Source organism: Neurospora hispaniola (genome assembly GCF_033458365.1).
Source record: "Neurospora hispaniola strain FGSC 10403 chromosome Unknown B0T23scaffold_7, whole genome shotgun sequence".
Classification (NCBI taxonomy): domain Eukaryota; kingdom Fungi; phylum Ascomycota; class Sordariomycetes; order Sordariales; family Sordariaceae; genus Neurospora; species Neurospora hispaniola.
The window spans coordinates 2,603,939-2,627,482 of NW_026944412.1; the positions used below are offsets into that span (position 1 = coordinate 2,603,939).

At 41.4% G+C, this 23,544-nt stretch overlaps 5 protein-coding genes across 5 annotated transcripts; 3 read left to right on the plus strand and 2 right to left on the minus strand.

Moving 5' to 3' along the window:
• Positions 1–11,118: 11,118 nt before the first annotated feature.
• On the minus strand, positions 11,119–14,407 carry B0T23DRAFT_221650 (uncharacterized protein). Its single transcript, XM_062833740.1, has one exon. The coding sequence runs from the start codon at positions 14,052–14,054 to the stop codon at positions 11,208–11,210; it is 2,847 nt and encodes a 948-aa protein (XP_062690198.1). The 5' UTR covers positions 14,055–14,407; the 3' UTR covers positions 11,119–11,207.
• Positions 14,408–17,669: 3,262 nt separating this feature from the next.
• On the plus strand, positions 17,670–17,825 carry B0T23DRAFT_323550 (uncharacterized protein; the record flags this gene model as incomplete). Its single annotated transcript, XM_062835365.1, has 1 exon — positions 17,670–17,825. A coding segment is annotated over one exon (156 nt), but the record flags the coding sequence as incomplete, so codon positions are not given.
• A 1,041-nt stretch (positions 17,826–18,866) lies between these two features.
• On the plus strand, positions 18,867–19,548 carry B0T23DRAFT_398729 (putative phosphatidylglycerol/phosphatidylinositol transfer protein; the record flags this gene model as incomplete). The annotated part of the gene is made up of 3 exons (XM_062838380.1): positions 18,867–19,069; positions 19,130–19,346; positions 19,435–19,548. 3 exons carry the CDS (start codon positions 18,867–18,869, stop codon positions 19,546–19,548), a joined length of 534 nt encoding a protein of 177 aa, XP_062690200.1.
• A 256-nt stretch (positions 19,549–19,804) lies between these two features.
• On the minus strand, positions 19,805–20,690 carry B0T23DRAFT_221660 (V-type proton ATPase subunit F). Its single transcript, XM_062833741.1, has 4 exons — positions 20,514–20,690; positions 20,422–20,457; positions 20,218–20,355; positions 19,805–20,120 (listed from the first exon to the last, which is right to left on the minus strand). The coding sequence occupies exons 1-4, from the start codon at positions 20,571–20,573 to the stop codon at positions 19,980–19,982; spliced, it is 375 nt and encodes a 124-aa protein (XP_062690201.1). The 5' UTR covers positions 20,574–20,690; the 3' UTR covers positions 19,805–19,979.
• A 525-nt stretch (positions 20,691–21,215) lies between these two features.
• Positions 21,216–23,304, plus strand: B0T23DRAFT_221715 (uncharacterized protein). Its single transcript, XM_062833743.1, has 2 exons — positions 21,216–21,587; positions 21,661–23,304. Exons 1-2 carry the CDS (start codon positions 21,324–21,326, stop codon positions 22,957–22,959), a joined length of 1,563 nt encoding a protein of 520 aa, XP_062690202.1. The 5' UTR covers positions 21,216–21,323; the 3' UTR covers positions 22,960–23,304.
• The last annotated feature ends 240 nt before the right edge of the window (positions 23,305–23,544 follow it).

The following is a 23,544-nucleotide window of genomic DNA, read 5'->3' on the forward strand; positions in this document are numbered from 1 at the left end:
ATAATATCTATTATAGTATCCGTTCTAACCTGCTTCTACTCTAAAATTTAAATTCGAGCTTAAGTTCTTTAAATTCAAGTTCAAATTTATCCTCTAATAAATTGTATTATAAGTGTAGTAGTCCGGCTATAAGTACTATAGGAAATTCTATTACTAATACTATTAATCTTAGTAATTTAGAATCTACGCCCGATTCTAATATAAAAACTAATTTACTATCTACTATTGAAAGGAGGGCCGCTAATATAATAATCGAACTCTTATTAGATTTAGAATTTAATTCAAAGGATAATAGTCTCTTTATTAGCTAGTATAGTTACTAATAATAATATTAATTAGGATACTAATACTAGGGACAGTCCAATCTAATTCTTTACTCTTTAGAAGGTAATTCTAGTATTGTAGTATTTGTTACAATATCCGTCCCAGCCCGCCTCTATTCTAAAATTCAAATTCAAATTTATATTCTTTAAATTTAAATTCAAATTCATCCTTTAATAAACTATATTATAAATGTGGCGGTCCGGTTATAAGTGCCGTAAGAAGCTCCATTATTAATACTATTAATCTTAGTAATTTAAAATTTATGCCCAACTCTAATATAAAAACCAACTTACTATCTACTACCAAAAGGAGGGCCGCTAATATAATAATCTAACTCTTATCGGATTTAAAATTTAATTTAAAGGATAATAGCCTCTTTATTAGTTAATGCAACTACTAATAATAATATTAATTAGGATACTAATATTAGAAGTAGCCTAATCTAATTCCTTACTCCTTAAAAGGAGCTAACGTTATAATATCCGTTCCAGCCCGTTTCTATTCCCTTATACCTATATATTCTATAACCTCCAATCTCCTAAATAGAAATTTAAAACCGAGAAGAAAATAACGGAGAAAAATATAAAAATATTATAATATATAACCTAATACTTAAATCCTATAAAGGGAAAATTATAGGAAGCCTATTCAAATACCTCCTCAATTCCCTTAAACTTTAAATAAAAATAGAAAATTATATTGTAAAAATAAAAATATTTCCCTTAATTTTCAATTTATAAGAATAGCGGCTAAATAAAATTATTCCGGGCGTTTTACTATTCAATCCAATTTCCCTATATTTAAATAACCTATTATAATTTACTATTTAAATTTAATTATAATAAATTATCGTCTTTATAAATTCTTTAAAACCTTAAACGAAAATAATAAATTATATTGAAAAAATACTTATAATTCTTATTAATTTTATTATTAAAATCGGAAAGTTCGGACGATAATTATAAGCCTAGTGGGGCCGAAGCGCCGACCTACTAATATTAGAAGCCTTAATGTTATAATATTTATCCTAATCCGCCTTAATTCTTTTACTCCTTCCATAAATTTTATAATTTTTAATAAAGGTTTCTCTATTTTAAGTAATTTTCTACGCCTTAAACCTCCTTCTATCTAATTTAAAATTTATTCTAACCTACCTTTACTCTCTATATTAATTAGTGTAACTATTAATAACCTTACTAATACTAGTCCAATTTAACCCCCTTCAAAAGGAAGCCCTAGTATTACAATATCTATTCTAGCCCGCCTCTACTCTCTACGTTAATTAGCGCAATTATTAATAATTTTACTAATATTAGCTTAGTTTAACCCCCTTTAAAAGGAAGCTTTAATATTATAATATCTATTCTAGCCCGCCTCTACTCTCTATATTAACTAATGTAATTATTAATAACCTTATTAATATTAGCCTAATCCAACCCCTTTTAGAAGAAAGCCCTAATATTATAATATCCGTTCTAACCCGCTTCTACTCTCTACGTTAGCTAGTATAATTAATACTAGCTTTTACTAGTTTAACCCCCCTTAAAAGGAAGCCCTAGCGTTATAATATCTATCCCAACCCGCCTCTACTCTCGTACCCCCCCCCCAATAGGTTCTATACTTTTAATAGAGGCTTCCGTCCTAGGTAACTTCCTGCGCTTCGAAATTCCTTCTATTTAATTTAAAGTCTAATTCAAATGACGATAGTTTTTTTGTTAATTAATATAATTATTAATAATGATACTAACCTTATTAATACTAACCTAATCCAACCCCTACCCCTTAAAAGGAATTAGTATTACAATATCCGTTCCAACCCGTCTCTATTCCCTTACGCCTATATATTCTATAACCTCTAATTTCTTAAATAAAAGCTTTTCTATTCTAACTAATTTTCTATATTTTGAAATTTTATTTTTAAAATTTATTTCTAGGAGTAAATTAATATTTAGAAGACTTTAAAGTTTTATTTAATTATTTAATATTTAATTAGTATTATTAGTAGCGAGATATTTACTTTCTAATAATGTATTTACTTTAGAGTTTGCTAATATTATAATTTTATTAAGAAGGGGGTTTATATTTTTATTTACGTTAGGGTCTATATAAATTTAACGGGGAGATAATTAGCTAACCCCCTATTAAATTTATATATATTGAATTAATATAGATAGAATTCCGATGTAGGATATAAGTATATTATTTATATAAATCCGATAGGGGGAGAGTTAATTAATTCCTCTTATTAAATTTAAATATATTAAATTAATATATTCTATTAATTATAAGTATATTGGTATTCTTATACTAGATTCTATATAAATCTTACTATATTGTGTAATTTTGGAATCGGTTCTATAGAAATACGAAAATTATGTGGGACTAATAAATAGATAGAGCGTTCTGAATTAATTCGGCTCTAATTTATATAAATACTTAATATTTTATTGGGAATATACTACGTTATTTTATTATTAAATTCAACCTTATTGTTAAAATATATTTATTTACCCTTGTTACTACCGATAGCTATTTCTCTTATATTCTTTTCTATTTGCTAAATACCCTTTTTAAGGTTTTGGATTATAATTTGCTTATTTACCCGTAGTAGTTGGACTTCTTTTATATTAAATGTATCGAATTTTAATTCTAATAATATAGTAAAATTAAATTATAAGATATTAAAGGTATTAAATCCCGAGTAATCGAATAGTTGAAAAGTCGTATATCCCTAACGTACCTACCTATTCTAATAGATTGTATAAGTATAATTAATAACGTTTTTATTAGTAGATGGTTTTATATATTTACTTACTTAATACGTTCGTATATTGTTTTCGACAATTTTGCAAATAATTACAGTATAAGGGCTAATAGTAGAAAGGCGGACGAATAGAATCTTCGTATTATAAATCGAGTTTTTATTCTACTTAATATTAAGGGTAAAGGAAGTATTAATATATTCGAGAATTATATTAATCGCTTTCTATTAATTGCTGGCTATAGAATATTATATTATATTAGAATATAGGATAGTATTAGCGAACGGTTCGTTTGTAACCTCGGAGTGAAATAACTATATTAAATAGAGTATTTTAGGTTTATAATTATTTAATTTACTATTATAAAATAGGATAGGAAGAAGATTTATTATTTATTGGAGGATGTTATAATTTCCTAAAGAGATAGTTTTATCGAATATAAGAAAAATATAAATAATTTATAAAAGTAATAATAAATATTATAATAGTTTATATTTATTATACTCGAAGATGTTTTATATTTAGATTAGGTAAATAGAAAAAAGACTTCGTTATAAATAGAAAGAAGTTTCCGATTAATAAATTTTTCTTCAGTATTTAATATAATTTAGTATACGAATATTTTAATAAGGTTGGATTTTAAAATAAGGTTATAATTGACGAGTTTAGCGATAAGAAAGGCTAGAATTTTAGAAGCGAATATATTTTTTAATAGAGACTGATTGTTATAGAATATAGTATTGTACTATTTTACCCTCTTACCTTTTTTAAAGCCCTATATATCCTATATTATAAAAGGTTAAAAAACTTAGAATATTATATTAATATAGTCTATAAGAATGTAAAAGAATGTAAGTATAATAAGGATCTATTATTTATAATTATATATATAGCCTGCTTTGAATTAGTCGAGAACGATATAACGAATAAAGGATATTGTTTTTTAGTTGCTATTGACGAGGATAAGTCGGTCTTTAAAATTATTTATATTAAATTTAAAGATATTAAGGAAGAGTTTATTATAAAATCGATAAATACCGGAGATTTTACTTTTATTTTCTATAATAGTAAGGGTTTGTAAAATATAATTTTTAGTAGTTTTCGGTCGTTTGATAACCGGGAAGTGAAGAATAGATTATTGTAATTTCTATCCAATTATAAAGGTTAATCGATTTTTAGTAAGATAGCGGGCTGTATTATTAAAGGATAGTAGCGTTATACTTAAATATATAAAAAACTATTCTAATTGGAATTTAATATAAAGGCGCTATTAGAATAGTTTGAACGGCCCGTTAATATTAGGACTATTAATAAGGAGATAAGTAGTAAAGTTCTGTATTATGTCCTTCCGGCCAATTTTAAAACTTTATATACGGTTTATAAAATTAAAATTATTATAGATAATAATTATATTCCAGTTATAACTAACCAGTTTAAAATTTATTTATAATTATATAAATATATAAGATAATAATAAGAATATAAATATTTAAATCCTATAGGGGGATTTTTAAAATCCCCCTATAGGATTTAGGTATTAAATTACGTATTATAAAAATATTAATAAGGCGGTTAATAATTTATAAAGTGATTTTATAAGAAGAAATTATATTGAATTGAATTAGAGTATTATATATACGTAACTATATAGAGCTATTTTTAAAGTAAATATTAAGTAGCTTTAGGATAAATATACTATTTTAAAGTATATATAAATTTATAATAATAAATGCTATTATAATTATACGATTATAGATTTTTCTTTTTTTTTGAATATTATCTTTCGATTCGTACGAATTTTAATAAGTACGTTATTATATATATAATGTAATAAGTAATTCTATTAATTTTAATATAATTTCGGATATAGTATTATAGGTAGAACGGAGGCGAGAATAGATTTATAAAATATTAAATACGTCTTTAATAGTAGTAGGGTAGGTTATATTACTAATTTTAACGAATTTGTTGGTAGGAAAGGTATAAAATGCCGGTTTATTTAAGAGAGATTTGAATTTTGTATGGAGGGTTTTATTAAAATATATTTAAAGTATATATTTAATTAGGGGTTAGGTTGGGTATTCGTCCGATTTAAGTTAGGTTTCTTCCCTTTTTAGTTAGTATTTAGTTTTATTTTTTTTAAAGTATATATAAATACCAGTATCCGTAAAGACTTTACGTACTTTAAAGTATTAAAGTACGCTAATAAATATTTTTAAATATTTACTATATTATTAGGAAATATTTATCCCCTAATAAATATATAAATAAATAAAGTAATATAATAGATTTGTCCGATAGTTGATTCTAATATATTAATAAATATTATTAAATAAATGTTAAATATCTTTAATTTCTATATTAATATTAATATTTATTATAAATATATTTATAATAAATATATTTTTAAAATAGATTTCGTTTGTAGGTTAATTAGAATATTCTAGTAAATATTAAGAAGGAGTCTTATTAAATAATTTATTATATAGTTCCTTTAAATAATAAGAATTTTATAATTAGGACGGAGGTAGAGGAAATAAAAGAGTAAATATTAATTAGATTACTAAATATAGTTAGTAGAATATAAGTATATTATTAAAATTAGGAAGGGTAAGAGAAGATAGTACTAATAAGTATATTAGTATTAGGTATAATTTAGTATACGTATTATTCGTTTTAGGATTATAATATTTGGGGAAATTTAGGGAAATTTAGAGGTTTGCGTATAATAAACTATTTTATTTATATTAGGCTTAAACCGGAGTATAACTGCGTCGTTTTGGACCTATAGGGCCAAATAGTGTAATATCCGGATTGGTAGGTAGGTAAGGGTGGTGGGCCGGATATTACAACCATTTGGCCCTGTGGGTCCGAAGAGACGTATAGGCTATCGGAGGTGGCTGAGCGATTAAGACTAGCTAGCAGTTCTATAACGCTTAAGTCCGAGTCTCTATACCTTAAGATGTAAGGAGGGGAAAAAAAAAAATATATCGCGTAATATTGTAAGAGTTTTACGAACTAAGCGGATATATACAAATTTAAAGAGAGCTTAACTTGCTGTACCGTCCCTAATATCCTCGCGCACCCTATTTTAACTTCCCGTACCCCTTTTTCCTTATATACCAACTGATAATAGCTGATATATAAAGTCCCGCGTTTTATATAGTAAAACCCACTTTTGAGATATTATGTAATATCTAATAAAATGTTAATAAAATTCAATAATTTTAACATGCGATATTTTCCTATACAGTTAAGGCTATATTTTATTACTATATAACTATATACCCCTAACCTAATTACCGTTATACCCGCTAAACCGACTATATTTAATTAAATAATTAATAGTAAAATATTTATATTATAATTAATATTAATTATTAACCGCTTTATAGTATTATAGTTATTTCGATCCTTATTTGTAGTTAATTTTTATATTATTGCGGGCGATAATGAGAGTGCTAGTTAATTAGAATTTCCCTAAACCGACGAACTAGTATAGTTAATTAATAAAAATAATAAATTCTTTTATATTAATCCTATAAAGGAATAGGCGTTTATTAAAGCGGTCTACGATTTTTATTACTATTATTATATAGGGTTAATAAAGTAGCAATTTTGTACTTATAATAGTAAATTCGTCTCTAATTAACTATAATACGAATATACTAAATACCGCGATTACCCTATCCCTAAAGAGATTATCCGCTTTTATTATAGCTTTAAGAAGACTATATATAATTACTTATTTAGATTTAAGTTTAAGTGTGTATTTAGCGACGAAAATCTCTATATTATTATATTTATAAATTTCGAATATTATAATTATCCTCTAACTACTTCTATAACCGTTTTTATTAAAGTCCGTCTTACTATTACAAATAATTAAATAGAATATATTTATAGTTTCTTCGCCCAACGAGAATTCTTAATTTATATTATTAAATAGTTCGCCGAATATAAATATTTAGAACTTCTATTTATTACTAAAGATTGCTCTAATATACGTTTCCGTATTTGTAAAGAGTAGTAAATTAATTATACTAATATTTAAAATTTCGTATAATTATTAGAAAAGGAGGTAGAGTTTAGCGATAGTAACCGGTTGGTTATTTATACTAATACCAACTTCGACAACAATAATAGTACTATATTTTATTTAGCGTTTTAAGTATTTAAGGAGTAGGAATTTTTATAATAGTAGTATCCCTATATATTAATAATTAATACTATTTATAAGATTAATAAATTTTATAAACCGCTAATTATAAATATTATTATTATATTTATATATACTACCGCTCTTATCTTTTAATATTTTATTAATAACGAGAAGGAGGAGGAGGGATTTAAATAGTATTTCAAATAGTTACGGGGGGCGATAGAGGAGTTAGAGATCTTATTACCTAAAGTCTTTATTATAGATAGAGATGTATAGTTTATTATTATTTTATAGTCTATATTCCTTGGTCGATAGTAGTAGTGTTGTATATAGTATTTTAATAATAATATTATTACTATTATTAAAAAGTATTGGTAGAGGGATAAGGTAAAAGAGGGTGGTTATTAAGGGTACGGTTCTTAATATAATAGAGGTAGAGGGAGAGGTAGAGGGAGGGGTGCCCGCTAAAGTAGGCGTAGCTTATAGTCTCCCCCCTAATTAACCCTCTAGTCTCTTTTACGGTTTTCCTCCCTCTAACCCCCCTAGTCTATTTAATTTAAATAAAGCGATAATTCTAGCGACGATTATAACGATTCTAATTTCGAGAAGCTTTAATAAGAGTATTAGAAGGTACGTACTACCGCTAGAACTAAGGTTTAGATAGGCTCCTTACCTACCTAAATAATATAGACAAAAATTGTCTTCTTTATTTATTAGTAATATATAATATTTAGCGGTAATTTAATAGTTTTTATTAATATTAAGTAGTTTATAAATAATAATTTTAGAGAGACTTAACTAAAATTATTAAAATATATCGACGACGAATTTATATTTAGTAAATTAGAGTAGGCGGGCTATTATATTAAAATTAATTTTAATTTCGGTAGTAGGACTATTTCCCCTAACGAATCTATTAATATTAGTATTAAAGTAGAAGGATTATTAGTCCGCGCAGGTTTTAATAGAATAATCTATATTACTAAGGCTATTGTTTAAAAGCGTTATAATTTATATAAGGAGGGTATTACCTCGTTTAATACCCAGGTATATCGTAACTATTTATATAAGGGTTAGTTGGGCAATTATAGACTTTAAATATTTAATTAGGGTCTAGATATATTGATAGAATAATATATAAAAGTGTTTAGTACAATACGGTTAAATTATAACCCCCGCCCTTAAGAGCTCCTCTCTTACTATAGTAATTTTAGAAACTAATATAACTTACTATATACTTATAAATTATTAAAGCGGTACGATTACGATAATCCCTAGAGAGTATTAATTAATAAGATCGACTACTACCCCTTTTAGTATTTTAAGGAGGTACTAAATATATAAGACTAGTATTTCTACGTTGTTTTAGTAATTAAAACGGTTGTTAAAGGGAGGTTAAAGAATTAATATAGTCCCTTTAGTAATAAGGCTATTATTTTTACCCCTATTATTAGTAATAATAGTATTAGTAAGGGAGTTTGAGGTCCCCGCGGGGTAGTTCGAATTAAGAGAGGTGGTTGTATCCCTTGTAGTGCGAGATGTAATTATTTTCGAATTAAAGTTTTTAGTCTTAGTTTGGAGGCTTTCGATACCGCTAATACCGTTAATAACAAGTAAGAGTATATTATTATTAATAATAATAATTAATTACTAAAGTAGCTACTAAAATATAAGAGGGGTAGATTAAAAAGATTAGGTAAAAGTAAAGCGAGAGTTCTAATTCTAGTTTCCTCTTCCTCTAACCGTCCGGTATGTACTTCCTATAAGTGCTTTGCTCTAATAGAACCGGGCTTTCTACCAAACTCTCTATTAAGTATTACTAATAGTAATAATATTAAGAAAGAGTACTTTATTAATTTAGATTACGCTATAGTAAATTGGAGGAAGCGGGTAGCAGTTAGAAGGAGGGAGAAGGAGGTAGTAAATAAGGAGGTTAGATAGATTTACTTATTAGAAGACTGCTTAAAAGACCTAGACTTACATAAAGTATAGTTAGGTAGTGATTTAAGTAATCTACTAATTGTAAACGATAATTAAGAACCTTATAGAACTTTAATATTACTATAGAAATTAAAGGATTATTATTCGTTCAATATTATAAAATATTACTAAATAATTTGGCATACCCTTATAATTTGGCGCACCCTTACGACTTACTGCACCCTTCTTTAATTTAGTACACTATAATACTTAGAAATATTAAAAATATAGAAATTTCTATAGGAAAACGGCTTGTAATTATAATAGCTGACATGTGGTGCGTAAAGTTAAAAAAGGTGCGCGAGGACATTAGGAACGGTGCGGCAAGTCAAGCTCTTTAAAGAAGCATGTTGCTTTTCTCCTACTCACTGTCGGGCGCTCGAAGAGGGATAAGCCTTTTTTTTTTTTTCTTTTTTTTTTTCTTTTTTTTTTCTCTTCTATTTTTCTCTTCTTTTTTTTTTTCTCTTCTCTTTCTCTTTTAGCTGAACTACACCAAGTGAATACGGCGTCATATCTACCCACATACATTCGCGTGCCGAGTTTAGAGTCGCACCCACGGGTTAGCCCCTCTTCAAGTCACTGAAGAAGGGAAAAAAACAGACCCTTTCAGACTCGCCGTTATATTAGCAGAAAAGAAGAAGAAGAAGAAAATGTGTGATTGTCGCACTACACTATAGTATCATAGTATGTTGTGCCTGTGCCCCGAGGCATATAGAACACCACATACACATCCTCAACATCTTTGGTCTTGAAACTGGAACCGGCCGAGACTCGGTAAGGCATAATACGAATACTGAATTTGTAGGTAGTATGGTAGACACTTTGTATTTTTTATACACGTGAGATTCACGGTAGGAACTGTGAAGCTACATGGATAGCTATGTATGTATTTTAGCCGAGTAAACATAACAGCTAGCAACAACATTTCATCGAGCAAACAGGATATCTATACATGTACTGCTGGGTGGCTGGTCGTGTATATATAGGTGGCTGGGGGATACCGTGACTGGATGTCATGTACAGAAAGTTCGTAGTAGTATTCCTTTTCCAAGCCCTCTTGACTAACTGACAACAGAGCAGAAGACATTTCGAGGACAAAATGACCAGTTTTCTCCGTGCCCATAAAGTTGGATCAAGACACATGCCTGAGGTTCTGACCAACGAAATCGAGAAAATACAGCAAATGTATCGTAAACGACTTGAAACATTTCGAAGATTCAATGAGTGCCTCAACTGCCTTGGCAAAGCGTTATCACTATTGCTTGAGTAGCGTAGTAGCGTAGATAGAAAAGAAGCCGTGATCCATCCATCCATCCATCCGTCCAGCCATCCATTGGTCATCATAAAAAGAAGTGGGGGATTGAAAGAGAGGAAACGAAGATAAAAAAGTGAGAACGAAGTTCAAGATTGGGCAGGGAAAAAAAAGGGTTGAGACATGTCCCTTGACATACCCATCCAATGACTTTGACCAAGAAATCCAGTGACGTGATGGTGTTGCGCTTTTCCCATTTTGATCATTTCATCTTTCTCTTCCTGTCTTTCCTCGCACGCATAACAGACAAAATGAATAACCCCCTCCGAAAACCTGCCAGCCAACCCATATCATGGAAGACCAACCACTGTGAACCCAACCCAACCCGGTTTCACAAAACTCCCGACCAGTACGGGGCTCCAAGGCTTGAAAGGAAGCCGTCCCACAAAACTCAGTTTCCCGGACCAGGAAAGAAAATATCCCAAACGCCACGTTAATTATATCACCAACCGCCAAACCCATTTTGTGAGAAAAACGTAAAAGTAGCATAAAACTTTATATCGCAATCGGCCCGGACCTAACAGCGACCTGGCTGCTTCGCTCAAATGTCGGGGTTCTATGACTCAAGTCTCAAAACTGACACTGAGTAAGAAGCCGCTAACAGAAATACTTGAAAACATCCTCCACCATTAATCCATACACGGGAAGACCTTAGTCTATATACTTGTTACACAGAGCTGCTTGCAGTTGTCAAGGCCAAAGCGGCTGTGGTCGAGCCAGTCGTATCAGTCACCTTTTCCGTGGTTGGGGAGCCAGAAGCAGCTCCACCATTGTCGTCACTGGTGGTCAGCTTTGGCTGGTCCAAAGCAGCATTGGGCTTCAGAGAGGGCACGCTAACCGATGGGCGAGCTGCCGCAGCTTTGTTCATCCTGCTTTTGGTGTAATCACTCAAGCTCAACTTTTTCTTTATTGGGCTTGGGTTTGCAGTCAGACCATTGATAGACGACGGCCCCAGGGGACTTGGCAGACCAGTAACGGAAAATGATGACTGAGCCACCGAAGTCCCTGCAGGTAAAGAAGTGGTAGAGGTCAAGGCCAAAGAGGTTGAACTTGGAAAGGGCGGAACAAGTGGCATGGGAACCCTCAGATCCAAGACTTTGCTCTTTGGAGCAGTAACGACAGAAGTACTTTGGGTAGCCTTTAAGTGACTCGCTGATACGGTGGGCGCGTCGGGCATCTCGACATCACTTGTGGTGGCCTTGGCTGGTGCACTGGGCTTCAAAGTTGTATCCTGAACCAAACCAGCAACTGAAACCACAGCCTTGTTGTCCTTTGGAGTATCCACATCCATTGGGACAGTAGCAACCGCCTGATTGAGCAGTCGTTGCTTGCGCTGCTGCTCTTTCAGCCAGCGATGATGCTGCATGATGCGCATCGTGACCGAAACCAACCTCCTTTTCGGTCGTGCCGGCGAGGGTGCAGGGTTGGCCTCGGTGTCGGGGTTCGTTTGAGTACCAGCATCGGCATACTTGGGGCGAGACGGCAAACGGACTGGCTGCGCAGGAACAGGATGGGAAACGACGGCAACAGATCCTTTCCTTGAACTGGTTTTCTTCGATTTGGTGACCCGACTAGATTTCGCACTTGCTGCTGGTGATGTTGCTTTGCTGGTAATTGCTGTTTCACCATTGGCAAAGTGGCAGTGGCGTTCGTCGGCTCCATTCGTCGCATTTGTCGTCTGGATTGTAGCGCTGCTCTTGCTACCTTTTTTGGAGGTAGTAGCCGCATCAGAGCCGCGTGCTTTCCGCTTCTTGGTAGGTTGTTGCTGTAACTCGATCCGGCGGAAGGTCTCTTCGATCATGGAGACCTTCCGCTTGTCCCGATCGGTCGGCTCTGTTAATATCCCAAGAGTGTCGAATGATCCCTGGCGGGCCGTGGGGGTGAGGTCTCGGCTTGAAGGCTTGCTCCGTGCTGAGCCAGACACTGATCGGCGATCATTCTCGGGAGCATCCTCAAGGTGGCCTTCACTAGCTGCTCGACTGTCCGTTGCTGGCCCTGTGCCGATGGTGGACGAACTCTGTGTTTTGCTTTTTCGCTTCTTGGTCTTTGGTGGGTTTGCTGGCGCCTGTGATTTGCCCAAATGATTCCGATGGAAGCGGGCGAATGCACATTCTGATCCAAGGTTGCACGCACAGCCTCCATATTCGGAAAGGATGTTATGCAGCCAGCTCGTAAGTGCCTGGTATTCCCCATCGTCCAAAGAAGACTCGGCGTGGGCTGAAGTGTCTTCGTCACTGAGCCCCAGGACCCGGAGCATCCGTGACTTATTCTCATTGGGGAATCGGAAATCCCAGGGCAGTGTGATTTCTTCCCTAGCTGCGACCTTCCTGTCGGTTACAAGCCAAAAGTGAAGCTCATAGCCGTCTGAAAGATATGTTTCGAGCATGGCATTAGGCTTGCAGCTTCGTCGGATATAGCGAGCCTGGGATCCTTCTTTCCTGGTGTCGATATAAATGGGAAGCATGGGGTGGAAGAAGACATAAGGAAGCGGGGACGTCAGCTCTTGCCACCGGCTATCGGGATCTGCGCAATAACTGCTCTGAATACCGATCTGCCCATTCAGTTCCACAAGAGGGACGTTATGAGCAATAGCCGATGGCGCTTTGAGGCACTTCCAAGAAGCGACGGTGCCTTGACCGAGTGTCTTCCGTGAAAGCTCAATATCCACTGGCCTTTTTAGCTGATCAATATTTGGGGGTAGAGGTTGAAAAATGTCAGCGTAGGCCCAACCCGTCTCTTTCTGGAGTTTGTTGTGGTCTCGTAGCCAAGCCGAGATGGCGTTTGACACCTGGAGGCTAGCAAAACTGTTGGTATGTACAATCTCGACACCTCGGTCGCTGGAGCCGGATAGCAACGCAGGGGCATAGGTATGTATCTCAAAGTCGGCAGGCAGGTCAGGTGGCGTCGCCGCAGGACTAGGAGGATGAGCATGGTTGGACTTGGTGCTACCGAATTGTGGACTGCGTTTCGCAGCCTGTGAGCTAACCGAATGACTAGATTTGTGCGAGCTTTTCGATTTCTTCGTTGGAGGATGGCTGTCCTGCGTGCTGGCTTGCTTTTCGGCTTTCGAGTGCTGACCAGTCAATGGCAGGTCGCTCGGTTTCGGCTTCTTCTTGTGGCTCTTTGAGAGAGGACGCTTGCTCTTCTTGTCTGTCATTCCTTCAGTGACGCCTGTTGTAAGCTTGCGCCTCTGGTTTTCTTTGGCTCGTTCCCGATCCAAGGGCCTTGGCTGGCACTCAACACAGAAGTGTGCAAAGTCTGGATCGCGGAGAGCATCCTCAGAGTTGTGGGGGTAGTAGCATTCAATGTGCTGCCACGTATCGCATAGTTCACAGTAGATCGTGTTTCCGTCATCGTCGGGGTATTTGCAGATACACCTGATGGTGTACGGCTCTTCCTCAACATTCTCCTGCGCTCGTATACCATCTTGGACAGGAACGGCAGCAGAGACGGAGAATGAAGTCCGACTAGGAGGCGCGATTGGCGTCAGCAGTGACGGCAGCTTGTCGGTCATAATCTATGGAAAGACCTCGGGACGGCGGTTTCGGTAGGGTATCGGGAGGGTGTTGTTGACTGGTTATCTTTCTAGGTCGAAGGGCATGCTGGCGCGCTGTCCAACGCAATTGATTCTGACCAGAGAGACGAGCACAACTTGACGAAAAAGCCGGGGCTTTCATCCGTTGGGAGACAGCCTTGGATTATATTGCCCGTTTGTCGTATGGACTAGCCAGGGTTAAAAGTCGGCAGCGGAACGCTCGGTCGGGCGGAAGGACACGTCGGAACTGATGACGAAGGTCGAATTCGAGGATTTGAGGAGAGAGCCCAGGCGGCGTCAATCACTGTCGAAGCCTAGATTGAAAGACCAAGTCTGCAGAAGAGGAATAGGTCGGGCGTCAGGTTGAGGTCGCTCTCGGGATCTGGATCGTGTTCTTCTGCGCAGGAGGAGTGGCGAGCGTCAAGCCCAAAAGCGAGGAGAAACGCAGTGGTGAATGACGACGACGAGATGGATTTGTCGAGAAGGGAACAGATTGCGCCGCGAGGAACGAAAGAAAGGTAAAGTCGGCCGGGCAGCGTCGTGTGTGCGCGAAAATGGAAAGTCGGTTCGAACCTGATCAAGACTGTTGCGAGAGATGAATAGGTAGGCAGGTGTCGGAAACGAAGGGGGGGCAAGAGATCCAAGAAAGAGACCAGAGAATTCAAGTGGAAGGGGACGGGAGGAATGGGAAATCGAGTGCAAAGTGGAAGTGCGAGGGAGAGAGGGGGGCCCACTCGCACTCTGGGAACTCTGCCCTCTGCCCTCTCAAGTCTGTCCTGCCTGCACTCTCACTCAGGTCTGACTCTGGACTGGCGCTGGCGTGGTGCTGGTTGCAATCGCTCTGTCCACTGCCGTGCCCGCGCGGGCGGCCCTCTCTGGGGCCCCTCGCTCTGGCAGTGTCTGGCTCTGGGGGTCATCTCAGAAAGGAAGAAGACGGGAAGGAAGGCGGGCGGGCTGCACTCGCAGTCTCGCCTGTCGCAGTCGGTCGCAGCACTGCAGCTGAGGTGCTTCAAGTTCTCTTCGTTGCGCACCTTTCGTTTTGGTGGCAGTGGGAATGGGAATGGGAATTGCCCGGGACGGCGACCGGGACCGGGGGAACTCACCACTGACCTCAGCCACTGCCAATGCGTGGCCCTCTCACGCTCTCTCTTGTGCAAAGGGCAGAGGCGGGCAGTAGGTCAAGAGTAACCACGGGCACCCCCCCCAGGACGGGCAAGACTGGAGGGACGCTGCAGTGCTCAGCAGGAGCACGGGCCAATCAGACGAAACAGCCCACGGCAGCCGTGGAAATTTCCGTGGCACAGGCCTTCCCCCAAATCGGAACCTGTCCAGTTCTTGGCTTGTCCTTGGGCCTTGTTAGGTTGTGTGCAGTGAGCGTCCTCGGTGCGGGCGACATAAAAGCTGCAAGTGGACTGTGGACGTGCTGCCGGCGGTCTTATTTCCTTGGATTCCTGGTTCTGCTCTCCAGCTTGTGTTTCGCTCAGCTGTTTCGCACTTCTGCTGCGTGTCTTTTTCGCCCTACGGTACCCAGCGGGTCTCGGGAAATTGTTAGCGCAACCACTTTCTACTCTGCCCGATGTGTTTCTAGACTGCCTTGGTAGCTCGCAGCAGCCACTATGGGCGGGGGCCATCAACCAAGGAAGCAGCTGTTTTGTAGGCGACGCTTGGCTGTTTTGTTGCGATCGAAAAAAAAAAAAAAAAAAGGTCCCCACGGCATCAGCCGCCATATGATAACGAAGAAAAAGAACGCAACCGAAGAGTCCGGCCCGAGCCACTAAGCTCACGGCAGCGGAGAAGAGTAGGAAATGAAAATGCTAAGAAACGTCAGTACTGTGACTGATATGCGACATGGTATGAAGCAAAAGCATGCAGCTTTGAAATGTTTGCATGCTGAATTGTCGATCGAGCAGCCAGCCAGTGTGGAGGGGTCTTTAGAGGGACAAGGAGGAGGGGGCCTGAAAGGAAACCACGAAGCGGAGGGAAGGGACTGTGGAAAGAGGCCGGGGCGGGGTGCGTGCGACTGTGCAAGGTGGAAAGCCGAAGGGTTCCATCAACGAAAAGGCGCGCCGCGAGGGCCGAAGGCAGAACGGACTTGTACGGCGGTTCATTAAGGCTATTTGCGCAATGGCCACCTATCGTGGGTTATGGAGGCCTACCCGTGGAGATGGGGTACCTAGACGTGATGCAGCACCTCGGAGCGTGGACAACCCTAGGACCCGCGTCGCGGAAATCAATCTACCGTGGTGGTGGTGGTAGGTTAGGAGGTCAGGTACCTGGGCTCACTGGATGATAACCACAGCGGGCAACAGAAACGGGGTTGTGTTCCGGAAACGGGAAAAGCCCATGGCTATGTTGGCAGCAGCGACAATGACAAGAACGCGGGTTTGGATGTCAGTACTTTCTCTATACCTAGTGTACATGCCTTGCATGGTATTTCGGGTCGAATATCGTGTTATATTTTGCATTCTTGACGCCGGTGACAATCCGTTCAAGAGCGACGGATGCGTCTCAACATAAGGACGAAGCCTTTTGGAATGTCTGCTTCTTGGAAAGATTGCGTTCAAAGCCCCAGGACTGTGAACTCCTGTTTTTAGGGGCGTGCATCCGCGCCCCAGTTATTGTTCGGCCTAGGACGAAGATGAGTGGTGAGCGTCGGAGATTCGAGGTGGTGGGTGTCATCCAACCGCAACCGCCGTCCAACAAACAGCCAATGTCACAGCGATTGAACCCAAGAATATCTCGATAAGCACCGCCTTTGAATTCCGTCCTCTTCAATGTCCACGATTGATAAGATATGTCCTTTATCATGGCGCTTTGCATGTCGTTCGACGATCCGTCTTCTGCTGGAAGCCAGCTCCGATCTACACTACGCGCGCCCATGCTCAACCTCGGACAAGGTCACTTCGGTCGCACTGTTGAGTGTTGGGAAACGGCTGGTTGGCTGGCTGGTGGGCGTCGAGTTGAGCGAATCATCGAAGCCGTGAGCAGTGTTGACACTAGTGCTTATTCGTACAAAGTGGGTTTCTAGTTTGACAAAGGTGTGGCTGCAATGCTTCGGCGTTGCTGCAGTTGCTACATACTCGCTCCAATCAATGTTGTCATGTCTTTCTCATGATCTCATCACGTTGGACGGTGGGACCCTTCAACCAGGCGCAGCCATTCACATGAAACTCTGCAATCTGCTCCTTTTTATTTCCCCTTCTCCATTTAATACACCCGTCCGTCACGAACTCACTCGCTTGCCCTTTGGGCTTTATTTCCTCTTTTCTTTTCTCTTCTGTCTTCCACCTCCTGTGTGAAAAGGCACCTCTGGCTTTGATTGCTGTCCGACAACTTATTTGACATATTGCATAATCACCTCGTCCAACAACCCCGAAACCGATGAAGACGACTGCAAGCCGCCGAACGACTGAGCGAAACTCTTCGTCCCGATCATTCCCGTTTCAGTGATACGCCCGGAAACACATATGATATCAACAATCCCTGACCCAGCCTGAATCAGTGCGTCTGACATCTGCCCGAGGCCAGAGAGATACGCTGCCTATCTGCTTTCCAGTTTGCGCGACAACATGGCCGCTGTTCCAAGACTCCAACCATTGTTGTAAACTGTATCTCTTGGGCGACATGAACTTCTTGCACAAAGGCGTATCAATGATGGCAGCTTCGGCAGGACTATCGCAACGAAACGGCCCCCATAGCCGAAGTTGTCACGGAGGGACAACCCAACTTCCCAACGCTCCCGAAACTTAGTCTAGGAAATCCATGTTTGAGTTCCAAGCACTACGTATGCGATTTCGGTCAGTCCGTCGGTTTGTTGTCTGATCTCGATGTTTGGTAAAAACGCCATGTTCGAAATACATAGCACAATTGACGACCAGGGTTCCGACTATAAGCGAACCCTACGTAAAGTGAAGGGTTTTAAAAAGCACGCCCATATGTCATGTCGCGAAGGCACAAAAGGATGTTAATCAGTAAAACAAAAAATAGCGTTATGTGTCGTTCAGTGCGCTGAGTGTAGTATACGTACCCTGAGAATGGGCAACCGATATGGCATCTCGTCACTCCCAGTCCCAGCAATGAAAGTCGAAAGATCCTTCGACAGGAGCTGGGAACCAAGAACTCAATGCTTCAGAAACGGCGCTGCCGCAGTAGCTCAATAGTCGTGATTGGTCCAGTTTACATATAAGTGGATCCGCGCCGACTCACATGATAAGACTAGGTAAACGAGACAAAAGAAAGTTGGGGAAGTGGCCGCAGGCTGGGGCAAAACGAACCCGCCATTCGCCGTCATGCCCCAATGACGTCTCTCGCTTGTTCCGTTGTGAGAGGCCTGCGCAGAGTGCCAAAGCGGGAGTGTTTGCGTGTGTTTTTACGACTGGGCCAACCAGTGACCTCCTGTGGAGGTCCATCTCTCCTGATGCAGGTTGGTTGCGTAGCCAGGATCAACCTCACCCAGCCAGTCACGCCAGCCCATTATCTCGCTCGCCATCAGTTGACTGCCTCCGCTTCCAGTTGCTGTGGCTTGTTTCGTTCCTGGTATCAGAGGTATCATTTGGAGTCTCCATCTACGACGACATCCATCTTTGTAAACAACTGCCATTCCGATTTGACTCGTGAGATCCCTGTGGCCGACATCCCGCAACTCAACACAACGAACTGTCGGTAACTGTCTCGGCGGTGGACAGCGTTTATATTCCCCGCTTTCTCAACCACGTCCCATCCTCTCCAGGGTCTCCATAACACATCTCCGCGCCGAACACCGACCGTGACAAATCGCTACCATCACTCACCATGAGGCTTTCCGCAGCTGTCATCGCTCTCCTTTCCACGAGCGCGGCTGCTTTTAGCGTTTATCGCGAGAACAGCGTCTCTGCCAACGATGAACTCGATGTTCCCGGAAAGTCACCCTTGAGGTTCTGTGACGCTGCGGCCGATCGCAAAGATGACATCGTTACCATCGAGGAGGTCATATTGACACCAAACCCTCCTGAGGCGTATGTCACATGTCTTTCACCATGTTCAGAAACAGACAGCTAATGGTTTGTCACATACAGCGGTCAGACCCTGACAATCGAGGCGTCTGGTATTGTCAAGGAGGCCATCGAGGAAGGGGCATACGTCAACTTGCAAGTCAAGTATGGCTACATCCGCCTGATCAACACCTCTGCCGACCTGTGCAAGGAGATGAAGAACGTGGAGCTCGAATGCCCCATCAAGAAGGGCAGACTCTCGATTACCAAGAACGTTGAGCTGCCCAAGGAGATCCCACCTGTACGTTCTTTATTGCCCAATTCCCCTCTCTCACTACTGCTGCTGTTGTTGGGAATATTCGCTGACATGGACGGTTTGATCGTTACAGGGCAAGTACACTGTTGAGGCCGATGTCTACAACAGCGACGATAAGCACATCACCTGCTTGACCGCCACCGTCTTCTTTGGTCGCAAGACCCTTGGCTTCCTTGACGATCTCTGATCTGGGTGAAGAGCGAGCGGATTTGACGATTAACAACGGATATGGCATGTTTAATCTAAACCTTGGATGAATACTGCGCATGATGGATTAATGAACTCATTCTTGGCACCGAATCGGATGATGGCACTTGCACGGCAACAGCATTTGTATGGGTTTTGCTTTGGTAGTACTGGAGTTTTTCGCGTTTAGTAGTTGGTTTTTGAGACTGTTTCTGCCTTTAAACATGCTTAGGCGTAACCATTTCCGAGGAAACATTCCCGTCGTTCTGCTTCTTTATAGGTATTCTAAGTTTCCCGCATTGCGCGCCGCCGCTGTGATGTCGTGGGCACATTGATTCCGCTATGCCCCCATGAACCTGACTGCTTCCATTCCTTCCATCATGCCGTATCATTCCCCGTTCGTTATGTCCATGCTCAACTGGGCAAACACATTTATTCACCAAACAGACGACGGACTCTGCGGAGAACACTGTCCTTCTCGGGGTCGTAAGGGTGGTCTTTGCTCGGGATCTCGAGAACGGTAGGGAAGGCCGCGGTGTGGGTGTCGACTCGGTGCCGTATCCTATCAGCAATCTGTGTCTTCCACGTCAGTTACCCATTTCATCCAGAATTGTCAATACTAAGAAATATCTCCCCACAAGCCCCCCTTTGAACCAAGACCCGCACTTACATGTTGGTTAATCAAAACAATGCCAATGTCCTTCCTCTCGGTCGTGAAGCGCTCAAAGGCCGCCTCGATAGCAGCGTTATCCGTCTTGTTGTCCACCACAAGAAAGTTCTTTTGCGAATCAGGGGGAGCCGTAACGTGCTACGATTCGAGTGCGTATTAGAACTCAGCTACCGCATATCATCCGAGGACCATACGGGAACCTACGCCAATGCCTGCAAGGAGGAGTCCCGTGACGGAGTCCTAGATAATTGTTAGCTCCTTGACAGATATAGACCTAGTTGCAAAATCACACTCACCTCGTCTCCAATTACAGCCAGGAACTGACGGTCCCTAGCGTCTGCTTGGGAAGTTGCCATGATAGGCTGGGTCGGGTATCGGTCGGGGAACGAGGGCTATGCGACAATAGAAACTTGAGTGACTGGTAATAACTTGAATAAATCTTCTGAAATGTGTGTTTGTATTAGCGTCGGTAGGGAATGTCGAAGCCTGCCTGCGGTTGCGGTTGCGGTCGTATCGATTGATGTCGACGTCGGCTGTCGTCGTCCATCCAGGTACTCCAGGATGACGGGACGGACTGGAGCTCTGACCAACCTAGCCGCAGCCCGCACTGGATCCAACTGGGCTCCACTCGCAGTCAACAGTCCGCGCTAAACCTAGCAGCTCCGCTGTCACAGCCAAACCCACCCGACCCCTCTTTTCAGCAATGCCAGGTTCTAAAAACTCCACTGACACAGCTGGGGCTCACTAAATTCTCGGTTGCGCCTCGCCCGCCACTGGTTGAACTTTGACTGCGACCGGGGTCAATCTCCATGAGGGAGAGCTTCCAATCCATTTCTCGATCCGCGTCCCGAGCAACGCAAATGCAAAAGTAAACAAAAGAAATCATCATTCTTTGACCAACCTTGGAACCAATCCGGGCACAACCCGGTGCCCTTTCACCACACGATACACAACTAAGGACTGCGCAACACCGTCACATCATTGCGCACAATCCTCTCGTATCTTCTACCAAAACACCACCGAGTGGGAAGGCGGCCCCAAACATCGATTCTGCGCTGTCGCAATCTGTCATCACCAAACAATATCGTCATCATCACAATCCAAACATGCCTCCAACACCTCGTCGCCTGGTGCGCCGACGCCCGCTATCCGAGCGGATACAGGCCTTTCTCAACCCTATGGACTTTTATATCTGGATCTCGGAGGAAATCCAAAGCTTCGATTGGGACTCGACTGCTTTCGGCACTTGGTTTGGTCTGATTGCGAATGTTCTCTTCCTACTTGCGAGAGCGAACGCAAACATTAGTGGAGGGCTTGTCGACGATGATGTCTTCTCGGATGCTCCCTCCAGCGGCTTTACAAAGGCATTGGTGAGTTAGGCTTCACTACTTTTAGGAGGGACCTATACGGCATAGTGAACGATATTCTGACTGCATGCGACAGATTAACTTCCTCATCTGGGCCCTGATGCCCATCTCTGGTCTCAATGCCTTCTACACCATGACCCGATCGCGCCACTACCGACTATTCGAAGCGAACGTCGAGGCTCAAGGCCCTTCAACCCCTTCCGCGCACCGTGTCCGAGTCGATTCTTCGCCGTCCACCCCAACACCCCTTCGATATCTTCAAAACTTTGCAAAAGGCGAATCGGCCGAGGCGCGCGCTCATCCCGACAAGACGCGCGACGTCTGGGAGGTGGCCGTTTGGGATCCGTACCCGGCAACATTGCGTATTTTCTGCCTCTTCAGTCCCGGCCATGTCCTCATCTACATGCTCTTCCTCCCCTTGGCAGCCCTCGACCCGCGCCCGAGCGTGACCGTCTTCAAAATCCTTATCCTCCAGCTCCTCCTCACAGCTCAGATGCTCCTCCTGACCTCCCGCTTCACCCAGCAATCCAAGGACATGAACATCATCCACCGCGAAGTCATGCACGAATACGACATCAAGTACGTGCACCCACGGGTGTACCCTATTTACCGCGAGGTAGCGACCCAGGTCTCGATTGTCGACGACGTTTTGGAAGAAGAATCGGTAGCTATCGGCACCCCTTCGACCATCATCCGCCGCGGCTTCGAAACGCATCCGAACCCAAACTACTCCAAACACTTCGACCCCGACGGTGTCCTCAAGCAGAGCAGAGAACTAACACAAACCGACGCTTCGACTCCCGCGGCGCGACCCTACACACCCATCACCACCGGCCGACCCAGTTTCGGATCAGTAACCTCTTCAAGCACCACCACTACTACTCGCACCCCGACGACCCTCCTCCGCCAAAACAGCTACGGCAACACCCCCTCGACCATCTCGATGACCGCCCGCCCAACACCTAGCAAGAGACAGGTCGCCCACGCCGGCACCACCCCCTACCCACCACGTAAAGCAGCAGGCGGCGGCGGCGGCAGTCTTGGCGTGTACCAGCACATGAACTCCCCACTCAAGCGAACAGCCAGCGTGGGCACCGACGCGCCTTCGCCCCGCAACGGCCGCGAGATGGCGGCGCTGGAGCAGAGAGACTTGGCGGATAGGCTGATTAGGCAGCACAGCCCCGTGAAGCCGAGTCCGTTAAAGAGCGAGATTTATCCTGCTGCTGCCGGTGGGTCGCCCAGGAAGTCATCGGCGGCGGCGAGCAGGGATGGGGATGGGGATAGTAGTGCGTATGTGCAGCATTCGCCGGCGACGTTGAATAATGCGCGGGCGAACAGGTGGGCGCATGAGAGGTTTCCTACGAGAAGGGTTTAGTCGGGGAGTTTAGAAGATTGAAAAGAGGATGAGAAATGTAAAAGGGGGGATTAAGCTGTTTTTCTCTCTGCCTTTGACGATGTATCATCAACATTTGGAGTTCTATGCGAACGGCGTTGTTGGGGGAAAGGGCCGGGGTTTTTCTGATTCCATATCTCTGAAAGAAAGAAGCGAGTTTGTGTATCATTGAAACAAAGGCGGCGATGTATTATTTTAAAACGTACTTGAGAAGGGCATATAGTATGGCGTTCTTCTTTCTCTAGGGCATAATTACAAGCACCCACGGATTTTCATCGTTAGCTTACCGAACTCTCGATCACATCGGATGTCCACCCATGTCCGTGTGTTTTTCCTGCTTGAAGATCACTTCTCACTAAAACAAGTATGTATTGCAAGAAATTATACTGATGAGGAAATAAACCCATCCGGGTAATGTATATGCGCCATGAATATATACGTAGCTGAAAAAGAAGAACAACTGTGGAGTCATTCGTTGATGACTGTCCACCCCGCCAAGACCGTAGTTAAAGAGACCATGATAAACTCAAAAACCCGCAACCGCAGCACCGTGATATCAAGCGTTTG

Excerpts from the sequence above, each read along its gene's own strand:
- B0T23DRAFT_221650 (XM_062833740.1), bottom strand. The coding sequence starts at position 14,054 with ATGACCGACAAGCTGCCGTCACTGCTGACGCCAATCGCGCCTCCTAGT.
- B0T23DRAFT_221660 (XM_062833741.1), bottom strand. The coding sequence starts at position 20,573 with ATGGCAACTTCCCAAGCAGACGCTAGGGACCGTCAGTTCCTGGCTGTA. Across the intron at positions 20,458-20,513 it reads TGGCTGTAATTGGAGACGAG|GACTCCGTCACGGGACTCCT; the intron begins GTGAGTGTGATT and ends ACAATTATCTAG. Across the intron at positions 20,121-20,217 it reads TTGTTTTGATTAACCAACAT|ATTGCTGATAGGATACGGCA; the intron begins GTAAGTGCGGGT and ends TGGAAGACACAG.
- B0T23DRAFT_221715 (XM_062833743.1), top strand. The coding sequence starts at position 21,324 with ATGCCTCCAACACCTCGTCGCCTGGTGCGCCGACGCCCGCTATCCGAG. Across the intron at positions 21,588-21,660 it reads GCGGCTTTACAAAGGCATTG|ATTAACTTCCTCATCTGGGC; the intron begins GTGAGTTAGGCT and ends TGCATGCGACAG.